This window comes from Lissotriton helveticus, chromosome 1_2 (assembly GCF_964261635.1).
Source record: "Lissotriton helveticus chromosome 1_2, aLisHel1.1, whole genome shotgun sequence".
In the NCBI taxonomy this organism is placed as follows: Eukaryota; Metazoa; Chordata; class Amphibia; order Caudata; family Salamandridae; genus Lissotriton; species Lissotriton helveticus.
The window spans coordinates 33,820,864-33,834,421 of NC_136058.1; the positions used below are offsets into that span (position 1 = coordinate 33,820,864).

General features: G+C 48.3%; 1 protein-coding gene across 1 annotated transcript in view; it reads right to left on the reverse strand.

Annotated features, from left to right (window-relative positions):
• The window catches only part of RABGGTB (Rab geranylgeranyltransferase subunit beta), a 166,080-nt gene extending 152,738 nt beyond the window's left edge, over nt 1-13,342 (reverse strand). The window contains exon 1 of the mRNA XM_078668524.1: nt 13,227-13,342. Coding sequence (XP_078524650.1) covers nt 13,227-13,229 — 3 coding nt within the window. The 5' untranslated portion in view covers nt 13,230-13,342. The remainder of the gene's footprint in view (nt 1-13,226) is intronic.
• Nucleotides 13,343-13,558: the final 216 nt, after the last annotated feature.

Genomic DNA, 13,558 nt, shown 5'->3' on the forward strand with positions numbered 1-13,558 from the left:
CTGGTATTCCCCTGTGAGAAACCCCGGCAGGGTATCCACAAGGTGAAAGCCAGGCATCCCGCCGCGAGGGGCCGATGTGGAGATTAAGCAAGCTATTGCCCAGAGTCGCAGAGTGTGACCCCGTGAGTCGAGTAGGCACTGGAGCGAGAATTGTCGAGACCGTGGAATTTATGAGCCCTAGACCCGCCGAGGCGGGGAATCGAACCCTGGTCCACGGTCGATCTCAGATTCCGGGTCTGCCGCCTCTAACCACTGAGCCACACTTCTCCACCCTTGGTTAAAAATACTTTACTCCTGTTCACTTTGTCCTGACTTTTGCTCTTTTTTTCATTCACAAGTGGGTTGAACAACCCCTGACCCTCACCTCCAATCCCTTCTTCCACTCATACACGGATGGCACACCTATCCTTATTAATTTGAATCCTTAATCGCCTCATCTGGCAACAAAGCTGCACGTGTGCTTGGGAAGCCCTTCAGCATCAGATTGATCTTAATCCTAACAAAAAGAAGCTATTTCTTTTTGGCAGGAACAGACTGTCCTGAGATAATAGTTTATAGCCCGATTCAATGGTAAGTCTCCAAGTCCCCAGGGGAAGGTGCTGGATGATAACCTGGCTCTCAAGCAAGAGATTTGTACAGCGTGTACCTGCGTCGACTTGTTGAAGATCCTGTGGAAAATGCTCATCTTCCTCCTATAAGAGCAGTAGGCACCTGTACTATCATCTTACGTTACGCCCAGATTGGACTATAGCAACTCCCTTCATCTTTTATGGCTTTTACAAACTCCAGAATTATGAGGTGAGAGTGTCTCCAAAATTCAACAAATATAAGTACTAGCAGCTAGAACGAGCCTGAGTTGTCTACCTATTAATTTAAGAATCAAGGTTAAAAGGTTTTCCTGGTGCATAGAAATTGCACACCAGACTGATCCTGCCATCTGAAGCATTGCAGCCCAATCAGAAAAACAAGATCCACAGCACTGTTCGTGTAGCAGGTTCTAAGAACAAGCACTGGAAAAGCAAATAGGTCTCCCTTATGGCTTCGCTAATGTGTTTTAGCCATGTATTATACCAGCTTGGATACTGTTCAGCATGGCTAAACGTTAGTGGCATAAAGAAGCGCCGTGGAGTGTTGCAGAGTGGCACAGAGTAGAGTGGAGTGGTGTAGAGTAGCAGAGTAGAGTTAAGAGGCGTAAAGGGTTGTGAAGTGATGTGGAGGGAGAAGAGTGGCGTACAGAAACGTAGAATTGCGTAGAGAGTTGCGTAGTAGTCTGGCATAGAGGGAGTTGCGCAGAGAAGAGCGGCGTAGAGGGAGTTGCGTAGAGACGAGTGGCAGAGTGGCGTAGAGCGGTATAGCGTGTCGGAGAGTATGTGCATAATTAATGAGGCTTAAGCTTTTCGGAGACAACCCCACGTCATCTTTTTTTTTTTTTTTAATTCTTTTTATTGTTGCATCAGGCGAATTATAGGTACCAGGAACAAGACATCGCGGGGGAGCGTCAACATTCCGCTCTACCCGCCTTTACGCAACTTTTGAAATAGTCATTTACATTGCATTCATCCTGACGAACTTATTTTTCATTTTCACCCCGAACTCCCCTCCCCCCCCATCAACTATAAGTAAGGGTAGTAACTGAGAGACCTCTCCTCGAAGCCCCCCCCCTACCCGCCCTCCCCCCCCTCCCCAGCAGCATGAACCCTTCCAACCACTCCCCCCCCCGACCCTCATGGCTCTCTCGGTCCTCTAAGACGTGTGACATTGAGTATAAGCAATCCCCATGGCCCGTAGCCTTCAAGGGTACACATACTGGAATCAGCAACATACGCACCATCTCCGTGCTTCATCCTACCACCCGCCCACTTCCCCCACCAGGTCCCGCCCACCTACTCTAGTCCATGGTAGTGCCTCCACTTGGCCCATATTTTTCTAAATTTTCGGGGGCAGCCCCTAGCTTTATACGTAACTCGTTCAGCAGCCATATACATATCTAGACCTCTTCTCCATTCCTCGAGATTTGGTTTCCCAGGCGCCCCCCACAATCTTGCAATGTCCCTTTTTGCGACCACCAGGGCCAGCAGCAGAAAAATGAGCAAGTATCTCGTGATATCCACCTCCGTGGACATTCCCAAGAGCGCCAGTTTGGGGTCCCTGGGTATCTCCACCTCCAGTATCGCACTCAATTCATTGAAAACCTCGTCCCAATATTCCTGTATCACTGTGCATTCCCAGATGATGTGGAAGAAGTCGCCCGTTTGGTGCTGGCATCGTAGACAGGTGGTGTTGTTAACCCTCCCCATCCGAAAAAGCCTCACCCTGTCAAAGTATGCCCGATGGAGGACCTTAAACTGAATGAGGCGAAGCCTCGATTTTATGGCCACCTCTCTGGGGTGCATGAGTATGAGTTCCCAGTCCAGGTCCTCCAGCGTGCCCACATCTGCCTCCCACCTCTCCCTAAGGGCCTGCAGATCACCCAACATGTTATTTGTCAGTGTTTTGTAGGTCATGGATACCGCCCCCCTCTGTATCTGTTCTTGCAGTAGGCGGCCCTCAAGTGGTGCAAAGTGGGGAATGTCAGTGAGAGATATGTGTTGGGCTCCCCATGCATGTCGCAGCTGTATGTATTTGTAGTATTGGGTTCTCTGGAGTCCAAATTCCTGCTGCAGTGCTTGGAAGGTTTTAAGTTCCCCCTTTGCTATGACATCCCCAACTGTGGAGATGCCAATGTCATCCCACCTTTGAAACCCGCGCAACTTGTTCAGTTCAGTCAGCCACCTACATGCCCACAGGGGGGTTTGGCGGGTGAGCCTTTCGTGCCAACCCATTCTAACCGACGCTCTGCGCCACGCCGTCAGGGTAATCCTAGTCGCGGGGAGAAGCCGGCGGCCTCCCCTCCCACCATATAAAAAGTGGAGCACCGTCTTATTGCCCCATTTAGATCTCTCTAGTGCATAGGTGGGGTGGTCAGCCGGGGCGTGTATCCAATCGTTGATCGGGGTGAGGTGTTCCGCCCAGTAATAGGCCTCCAAATTAGGCAATGAGAGACCCCCACTATATTGGTGGCGCTGCATAGTCGTGAGTGCCACCCGGGACTGCTTCCCCAACCACAAGAAGGAGCGGAGATCGGTGTGGATTTTCCGCAATGTCAGAGCCGGGAGGGGATAATACTCATTTTGCAGGGCGTATAAAAACTTTGGGAGTAGGATCATTTTATACAGGGCAGCCCTGCCCAAAATGGTGAGCGGGAGCGGCCTCCACCTATCCATCTCCGCCTTTGCCGCCACCAAAACTCTATCGACATTGTCCGTGTAGGAGCGCCGCTTATCTCTGGTGATAAAGACCCCCAGGTACCGGAAGCCTGCCGTGGTGTGAATGAGCAGCTCAGGCAACTCCTCCCCTCGCGGGGCACCTTGTGGGTCGTATAGGACCGACTTATGCCAGTTTATAGTATGTCCGGCTACCGCCCCAAAGTCGTCCAGTTCCCTGAATAAGGCCGGTATCGTCTTAGCCGGGTCGGTCACGTACAACAGCACATCATCGGCGTAAAGGGAGATCTTCTCCTGTTCAGTGGCCGATTCCCCCCAGTGGAAGCCAGTCACATCTCGGTTGAGCCGGATACGGATCGCAAGGATCTCGATCGTGAGGGTAAAAAGGAGTGGGGACAGCGGACACCCCTGTCGCGTCCCCCGCTCTATCGCGAACTCTCTCGACATTCGCCCATTTATGCGCACTCTAGCCCTAGGTTTCGAGTATAGAAGTTTCACCCAGCGCTGGAACTTGGGCCCAAACCCAAACCGTTCAAGGGTCCCCATCAGGAAAGGCCAGTGGACCGCATCGAACGCTTTCTCTGCGTCCAAGGAGAGGAACCAATGTGGCTCCCTCCTGTCACAGACCTCTTGGAGCCAGTTGTGGGTGCGCCGCAGGTTGAGTTTGGTGGCCCTGTCCGGCAGGAACCCGGACTGGTCCGGGTGGATCAGGCCCGGAATTACCTGTCGTAAGCGCCGTGCAAGAATAGTGGCCAGGATTTTAGTCTCAATATTTAGCAACGAGATTGGGCGATAGGAGGAACAGTCTCCACGGGGCTTGCCTTCCTTGTGAATCGGGATTATGGTAGCTAGGGCCAGGTCCGGCGGGAGGTCTCCGGAGGCAAACGCACCTGCATACAGCGACTTCATGTGGCGCGAAAGGAGGTCCCCCGTTCGTTTGAAGAACTCTGCCGGGAAACCATTTGGTCCCGGGGCCTTCCCCGGTTTCAGGGCAGCCATCGCCTCTGCAATTTCATCTAGGGACAGGTCGGCTTCCAAGGCCTCGCTATCCTCAGGGGTCAACTGCGGAACTTCCACACTACCCAGGAACGATTGCACCACCTCGCAGTCCCCTAGGTCCCTCGCCCTGTAGAAGTCTTCGAAATAGGTCGCAAAGGCCTCTGCTATAGCGCCGTCTGTGGACGCCCGCGCCTTACTAGGGAGCTCAACCCAATCCACCCACCTGGCAGCTCTCTCGCGCCTGCTCAACCATGCCATGAGTTTACCAGATTTATCGCCAACATCGTATAAGCGGTGCAGGGTGGCCAGCGCCTGTGTACGCGCCTCGTCCGTGCTTAGCTCTCTATACCGCCTTTGAGTGTCTAGCAGTATTCTGAGATCTACCTCCTCCTTTGTTCTGTGATATTCAGCCTCTCGGGTCAAGATGTTTGCCTCCTCCTTCGCTATGGCTTCCGTGCGTTTCCTTCTGGCCTCCCCCACCCTGGATTGGAAGCGATCCCTCAACACCGTTTTCATGGCTTCCCACAATGTCACCCCGGACTGTACCGATCCCTCATTTTCGGCCAGAAAAACTTTGATATCCGCTCTTATGCCCCCTAGAATTTCAGGAGTCTGTAAATCCCATGGCGACATATGCCACTGTGCCTGACCTCTCCCCCTACCCCGACCTATATGTACGAACAGCGGAGAATGGTCCGAGATACCCCTCGCCCTATAGTCTGCCTCGTCTCCCGCCGAAAGCTCCTGTCTCGACGTGAAAATGTAATCTAGCCTAGAGAAGACCTTGTGGGCCCCAGAGTAAAATGAGTAGGCCACGTGGGTAGGATGTAGCCACCGCCAAACGTCAGTAAGACCGATCGTGGCCATTCTGCGCGCCAAAGCCGTCTCTGTAGCCACCGTGAGGGGGTTCCCAGATCTATCGCGCGTCGTGCACATCACGTCATTGAAATCCCCCCCCACAATCTGTATCGTGTCCGCTGTGTCTAGCAGAATGGCCGTGATCTCCTGCATTGTTCGTGTTTGTAATTTGGGTGGGGCATATACCGACAGTAGAGTGTACCTGCGCCTCCTCCATGTCCCCTGCACCCCGGCAAACGAGCCCTGTGGACCCAACCATGTACGTGTGACTGTGAAAGGTGCCGTTTTCCTAACTAGTATTGCCGTGCCCCGTGAGTCCATGGTGTATCCCGCGTGTGCCAGAACTGTGTACTGCCCTCGCGCTAAAAATGCACAGCGGGTCCCCCTCAAATGTGTTTCCTGAAGGAAAATGACATCAGGTGCCACTCGCTTAATATATGCGGTAACCAGGCTCCTCTTAATTTTGGAACCCAGTCCGTTTACGTTCCAGGTTAGCGCCTTAACCCCAGCGCCTTCACCGTGAGGTGTAGCTAGTGTACTCGCCATTGTTTCACCTGAGGACTATCCAGCACCGGGCCCCAGGGCCGGGACGGTAGCAAGGGTAAACTTTCCCGAAGTCGCTGCTGCTGGGGTTTGACGAACTTCCCCCCTCCCTCCCCAACACTCTCAACAACCCCAACGTGGGGTAACATGGTAACAGAACCCCATCCCGCTCCCCCCACCCCACCTCCCTCCCCTTCCAGTTGCATCCCCATCCGGGTCTCAACTATCCACGGGAGTAGGAACCCCACGTCATCTTTGGACATGAACGTAACTAGGTAAGAGGACAGTACTAAGAACCGTTATGTAGTGTAATGTAGGGAGAATATAGGTGAAAGGTTAGGTGACTACCTGAGCCTATATTAGGGTACCTATATGGTACATAAAAGCGGTGTAGTGCGATATAGCGTGTCGTAGAGCAGTGTAGCGTGTCAGTAGCGCATTGTTGAGCAGTGTAGCGTGTTAGTAGAGCGTCATTGAGCAGTGTAGCGTGTTGGTAGAGTAGAGCGGCATTGAAAGGTGTAGAATGTAGTAGAGTAGACCGGCATAGAAAGGTATAGCATGTCATAGATTAGAGCGGGATTGAAAGGTATAGCATGTTGTAGTTTAGAGTTGCATAGAAGGTTGTAGTGTAGTGTAGTATCGCATAGAGTGCAGTGGTGCAGTGGCAGAGAGTGGAGCAGCGAAGCAGCAGAGAAAGGAGGGGCGGCAGTGCTCGGAGCAACAGTGCTCAGAACGGCAGAGCGGCAGAGCAGCAATGCTCAGAACGGCAGAGCGGCAGAGCAGCAGTGCTCAGAACGGCAGAGCGCGGGAGCGGCAGTGCTCAGAACGGCAGAGCGGCAAACGGCAGAGCGCCAGAGCGGCAGTGCTCAGAACAGCAGAGCGCCAGAGCGGCAGAGCACAGACACAGAGCGGAAGAGCACAGACACAGAGCGGCAGAGCACAGACGGGGGAGTGGCGAGCAGGGGGGGCGGCAGAGCGGGGGGGGGCAGACAGCAGAAAAGGTGGGGGCGGCAGAAAGCAGAGCAGGTGGGGGCGGCAGAAAGCAGAGCAGGTGGGCGCGGCAGACAGGGCAGCGGCAGACAGGGCAGCGGCAGACAGGGCAGCGGCAGACAGGGCAGCGGCAGACAGGGCAGCGGCAGAGCACCATAGAGCAGGGCACCAGAGAGCGGAGTGTCATGGCAGGTAATATAGTGGTATAGAGTGGGGGCTTAGAGTGGCAGACGTAGTTGTGGATGGCAGGGTTTAGTCAGTCAGAGTGTACTTTTGCAAAGTAGAGTGCAATGGTCTGGAGCAGAGAGGTACAGAGTGCATTGGCATAAAGTGCAGTGGTGTAGAATAGAGCGGCATAGAGTGCAGCTGCGTTGAGATAGTGGTTTACAACAGAATAGAGTGCAGAGGCTTGGAGCGCAGTGGTTAGAGTGGTAGAGTGGCTAAAGTAGAGTGTCAGATTGTGCAGTTGTGTAGAGTAGTTTCAGAGTAGATCCTTAATGTTGCGCAGGGTATCTGCTAAGGCTTCAATGGTAGAGCTCACTGGATGACTTAATAAATTCTTACTGCAGCAATAACATAATTGCTGGTAGGACGTCATGCCTGCTTTGACTCTTGATAATGCTAGATTTTATTTCTGCCGCTTGCTCATCAGCCCAGGGCCTGTAACTTTCTATTTGCAGTTTATTCCAGTAATCACCTTATCCTCTAGTAATGTAAATTGTCAGCAATGAGTGGATACTTGCTACATTTAAAAGCAGAAATAGCTAATGCCATTTACAAATCTTCAAAACCGCAGAGATGACCACCAATGGGTTTATATTAGTATCTATAGTTTTAAACATCTGAAAATGTACGTTTCAGTCCTCACTTCCCAAATCCCGTTTTGCTAAGACCATGGAAAGTAAGATGCTTAGCAGCCCACTTGCTTTACATGAATATATATGTGAATGTTTACATGCATGATACACCGAAGCATTACATGGTTTTCTGTCTGGACAGGCTGTGTGAAATGTATTTTATTTGTAGTGTGCAAACATAATCCCTCTGACTTTTGGAACCATGGTTGGACAGGGACAGAAAGGAGGCCCAGGCAACAAAATATTAGTGGCCCTCATTAACGAATTAGATAGCTAAAAAGTGTCCCATGTTTGCAAGTAGGGGCAGTTCTAAACTAGTAAAGACACATTGTACACGTGTTTTGCAAGGTACGGCGATTGCTTGGATTGGAGGTTGCTGCAGGCAATGTTTGTTATAATATCCGGAAAATTATCAGCCAAAACCAGCCCAGCAGGCCATAAAACAGACCCACAAACTGCTAGAAAACCAGCACGCACACTGATCTGTCAGACAGCCCGTTACACAATGCCAGATTGCCCTATGGGACAGTGCGACTCAGTTTGGAACTTTACACACCCCTTTGTTCTGTTATGTTAAAAATAAATAATAATAAATAAAACCTTTCAGTATTAAATACGGTGCGTGGTGTGAGCTATGCCTGTAGTCTTCAAATCCACAATGGTAAGACTCTCACCTACCAGCACTTTCTGGCCATTCTATTACGCCAATTGATCTGGCTTTAACGTGCTAAGACATTTTAGTCCCATTTATGCATGTTTTAACATACTAAGACCTCAACTGCTGGCTTTGCCAATGCGTGCGATTCCTAGCAATATAAAGCCCATGCAGCCTCTAGGAGGCCAACATTCTTTTCATGCATATTGCATACAAATGCATGTGCTACTCTGACAAACTAAGCTAACTTTACACACTACAGCACATACTGCTTTCTGTGTTCTTGATCACGGATAATCAGATACCAACACAAGACAATGTGTGGGTTTGTGAAATAGGATTGTATTCAACTAAGTGTTGGACTTACCCCTTTTAACAGGGTTATCCCCAACTTTTTGTTTCTTGCTCCTATTTTTCCTGACAGTTTTTGTTGGCTTCAGGAACTTGAGCACTTTACCACTGCTGATCAGTGCTTAAGTGCATGTGCTCTCTGTGCAAATTTTGATTATGATTGCTTATACCTGAATGGCTTGTAAACTAAATGCTACTAGTGGGCCTGTAGCACTGGTTGTGCCTCCCACATAAGTACCCCTTTTTCAAATTTGACTCAGACCTGCCACGGCAGTGTCTGCGCGCAGTTTTACTGTCATGTCAACCTGTCAAGTGCCAGGCCTAACCCTTCACTTTTACCTCAAGTAAGTCACTCCTAAGGTAGGCCTGACGTACCCCCTTGGGAAAAACGCAGTGTATGTGAAAGGTAGTACATGTATTGGTGTGTGTTACAAGTCCAGATGTTGAAATATTTACTGTGCATTTCTTTTTTTCACTATGGAAAGGTCTAGCTCGCCCATAGGCTATCATTGTAGCTGCCGTGTAACGTTTTACATGCGTGAGTTTCAATTGGGAACAGCTAGAGATTTGGAGTTTAGACTCTCTGAACTCTGAATTTAATAACCCACCTTCTAATAGAGGTGGTTTTGAAATTATGTGTTTCAAAATGCCACTTTTAGAAAGAGGTCATTTTCATGATTAACAATTCTGTGTGCCTCTACCTGTGTGTGTATTTACTGTATGGTTGTGGAGTGACAGGGGCTGGGAAGGTGCACTCACTCTAGAAAGTCACAAGTAGGTTGTGGTGTGCCCTGACTTTCCTGGGTGACTTGTAGCCAGGCTGAATAGACCTTTCTGTATTTAGAGTGGTGGGAGGAGGTTTCACTAGCACCAGAATAGGTTGTGTCTGCTCTGCACAATGCTGTCTCCACCTTCTGTGGTCAAGCTGGAAGAGGGAGGAAAGAGCTGGATTTAGTGAGCTCACGGACTCTGAAAAAGACTAAAAAGAGAAAAAGGGGTATTAATATTAGACCTTAAACCACAGAACTTTGGATTACTCTGAACTAAGGAACACGCCAGGAAGAGTTGGAAGAGCTGAGTGAGAAGCGCTGCCCTTTGATGTGAGGGGTGGTTTAGGCTGCTGTTGCTGCTTCCTAAGCAGAAAAAAAGGACTAGGACAGTTCTTTCACATTCTAAGTATCCCCCAGGGCTTGATACAGAGCTTGCCTTCAGTTAGAAGTCTCAGGGAAACCAAAGACTTCAAAAGATTACTTCTGGAATCAAGAAGAACCTCTGCCAAGATGAAGACCTGAAGAGCTGTGAGGACTGCCCCTTTGCTGTGTGTTGCTTTGCTGGGTTGGCCTGCAGTTGCTGTGTCTGCCAAGGAGAGGACAAAGACTGAATTTTACTGTGAATCCCGCTTGAAGTAGAGCTCACATCCTGTTCTCAAGTCTCAGGGACACAAAGACTTCACTTGCAGCATTCCTGAACTCCGCTTCTGGGAGTTCTGACCTGCCTAGTAGTGCCTCTCCTAGTTCTGGACCATTGGAGGTGTTCGCTGGACTGCAGACCCCAAGAAGAAGATTTGCGACGACTTCAACATCATCATTGAGGCCGCTTAATGCAACTGGGCCAAGGGTATCGCTAGTGGACCACAGCCCAGCGCCTCCCCTGCACCATCGCGGAGTCAATAACCGACGTAGGTGACTGTCTGATTCCGCATTGTCGTAAGGAATGGACGCACTGCCACCGCGCCACCTCCAATGCACAGTGAGGAACCGATGCCTCAGGTACCAAATCACTCCCAGACGCCGTGCTCTGCCGTTGTTTGGATCATCACAAAAGGTACTGTTTCTCTGGGGGTCCGTGTGACTCTGTGGCCCGCCCACGGTCAGCGTTGTACTTTGGGTTTGTAACAGTCACGACATCAAGATAGGAGCTATGGTCTTCTAAGAGCTATATATTTGCAAGAACCCTTTCATAAGTTATGATTTAAGTTGTGTATGTTGAATTTTTGCCTTTTTGGTCGTTTGGTTTAGATAAAGATACTTTCTTTTTCGAAAAACTGGTGTGGTGTGCATTTGTAGTATTTACACTGTGTTACTGTGGGTTATATATGAATTCTTTATACATTGCCTCTGTAGTTTAACCTGACTATGCCAGGCTACCAGAGGGTGAACACAGGCAAACTTAGGTGTGTACTTCACTCATCCTGACTAGAAGGAAGGGTTCGTACTTGGACAGTGTGCAAGCTACTGCCACTAGAGACCCCATTTCTAACAGCAAGATTTGTATCCACATTTGTAAGTTGTTCAAACCTGTACACATGGGTCACTATTGCAAAGCCTTTACTATTGGGTGAGTGTACTAAGGAAATGCTGTGAGCTCAGCTTGCAATAATCAATCGTGTTCACGTTTGCAAAATTGCACAATTTGACACTGCGTATCATGCTCCCTGCGTGTATGCAAATACACGCAGAAGCCTGAAAGTAAGAATCGTGATTGCTTGCTTTCAAAAGAAAATGTGCATTAAAAAGTGTCTGCATCTCGAAAAAACGTTTTGATAAACGATTGTACAACTTTAGATACCACTTCTGAAGCATACATTTAGTAAAACATGTTGCTGCATGCAAGTATTTAAAAAATGCATATATAGCAATGGAAAATCAGAGAAATTCAAGGACCTTTTGCTGGTGTTCGTTGCGAATTGGTTGCTCTCGCTCAGAGGTTGAAGTGTGTGGGGATCTCTGGGGCACAATGCACATGTACGTTTTTAATTTAATATAAACAGTTACCCCTACATTTTGTTAAAAAAATAAAACCGACCCAGAATGGTCAATTCCGACAGTAGGGATGTCTTAGCAGATGTGGAAAGGAGGGAAAGTTCTGTTGCGTGAAGCAGAGGAACAGACAGTTAATAAAAAAGCCTTTCCAGGGTGTTTGCTTCTTGAAAGCGTGATCTTCTAAACCATTTGGGACATTCCCATCAGCTGTCCTTACGTGAGCTTCCAACTCTCTTGCGCATCTAAAGCTATATCTCACGGACGGTACAGAACTTCTTTGCCCACATCACAGGCATATGACTTTCCAGCAGATCCAGTACACCCCCCTCCATCCGGAGGTCTGACCTGGACACAAAGTAGCTTGGGCTCAAGCACCCTGAACTATTGAACTGAGAGCTTTTAGAACTTTTCACAACTTATTGAAACTTGTCACATCCCTCTCTGTTAGATTTATCAAGCGAGACATTCTGAAATTACTGTGGCTTTCCTGATGAAGGAGTCGAGCATGCCGAAACGCGCATTGACATTAAGAAGATCCATCGTTAGCAACTTGACCTAATTGTTCACCCACCAGAATTACTTTGTATTTTCTAATTACTTATTTTGCACACCTGTCATTATAATTTATCATTATATTCAGTGGAAACGTGCATGTCTTTTTATTCTAATTTATGTTGTTTTGTTAAGTCATGCAGAGATGTTGTTGCACTTATGCTTTCTGGAAATTGTTGGAACACTTATTAGGATGATTGTAAAGAATTTTGTATCAAATAAATGAATATTTTAATGATTTGATTTATACACTGAGTCCTTAACATCATGTCTGTGTTCTGCTAGGTCTTAGATATTACATAGACCTTTAGTTGGCTAGGGGTTTCTTTTCAAGTCCTTAGGTCGAGCCTGCTCTCTCACTCTAGTCCCAAGTGGCTCCCACGTCTTGGAGAGGGTAACGCCAGATAAGACTAGAGTCCTACCTCCAGGATTAAATCTGCATTTTCTGGGATGAGGGAGTGGGGTGCAGGGAGTTTGTTGGGTTGCTAATCTGACCAAAGATAGACACAGAGTGGTCACTATCCTAAGGCAGATTTCTTGAGGTAACAACCGCAATACTTTTAATATGGTCTGGACTAGTGTCTCCCGGTATAGTTTCACGCCTCATACGAACCTTGCACTCAATCTATGAGGTGTGTGCAAGCTGAAAATCATGCATCCGTTAGACAAACAAAATGTTTTTCCGACACACATACATAACAGTAGCACGCTGTGATGAGTTTTAAGGAAGGACGGTCAACTGTATGGTTCCCGCATTGCACAACTGCAAAAAATATGAAACACCAAATAAAGCATTAATAAAATAAAAGGAGTTTGTCCTATACCTAAGAAAGATGTTTCAAATAGCGAGGTTCACGGCAAACATTTCAATCAGGCTCAGCCAATAACCCATGAAAACAAAGATTCTTTAACAAAGTATATCTGAGAAAATACACAAAATCTGGGGTTTTCTATATTTCAATTTCATATGAAGAAAGTACAGACTACAAAGGGTTTCCTATACTCTAGCAAGTACTTCTTAGTCCAGGTGCAACTCTTTAGTTCTGTAAATGGTTCAGCAGCACAGTCAGGTGTAAATGAAAATAACCACAAAAACAGTTAGCGGTCAAATATACATTATCAGAATGCTTCTCTGTTACTAACCACCAGAAATTATCAAACGGCAACCTTTCTAGCGAATTAATTTCCCATCGTTACCATCCCACTGTGACAACAACTGAGGGCAGTCAATTGCCTGGATTGCTTTGTAATGAAAGCACACCTCATGACTCTGGGCAGGTTTTATCTCTCCTGTCTCAACGGGGTGAAACACATGAGCTAAGGAAGGGCGTCTGTCCGAAAAGGAACGCACGGTTAGCATAAACTGCATGCACTGCTCGTTTGAGGATATTCTCACCATGTTTGCAAAGTGCTGTAGGTCCAATCCTGGTGACAGCCCGCATCCAGCATCCGGCACAGGATACTGCCAACAGTCACGTGACAAGCACGTAGTTCTTTTAAGCGCGTGCGCAGTTACTCTAAGTCTAAGTCCGCCCTCTGTCAACAGCGCCTGTGATAGATATTGGGGCGCGTTTGGCTGGTCTTCAGAAAGATGGAAGCAAGTTAAACAGGCAAGAGAACGACTCTAAAGTAACACGCTTGGAAAAATCCCGTCCATCTCATGGTCTGCGTTTCACCACGCATCCTGGTTCCTTTTTCATAGAATATATTGGTAAATAAAAAACAACA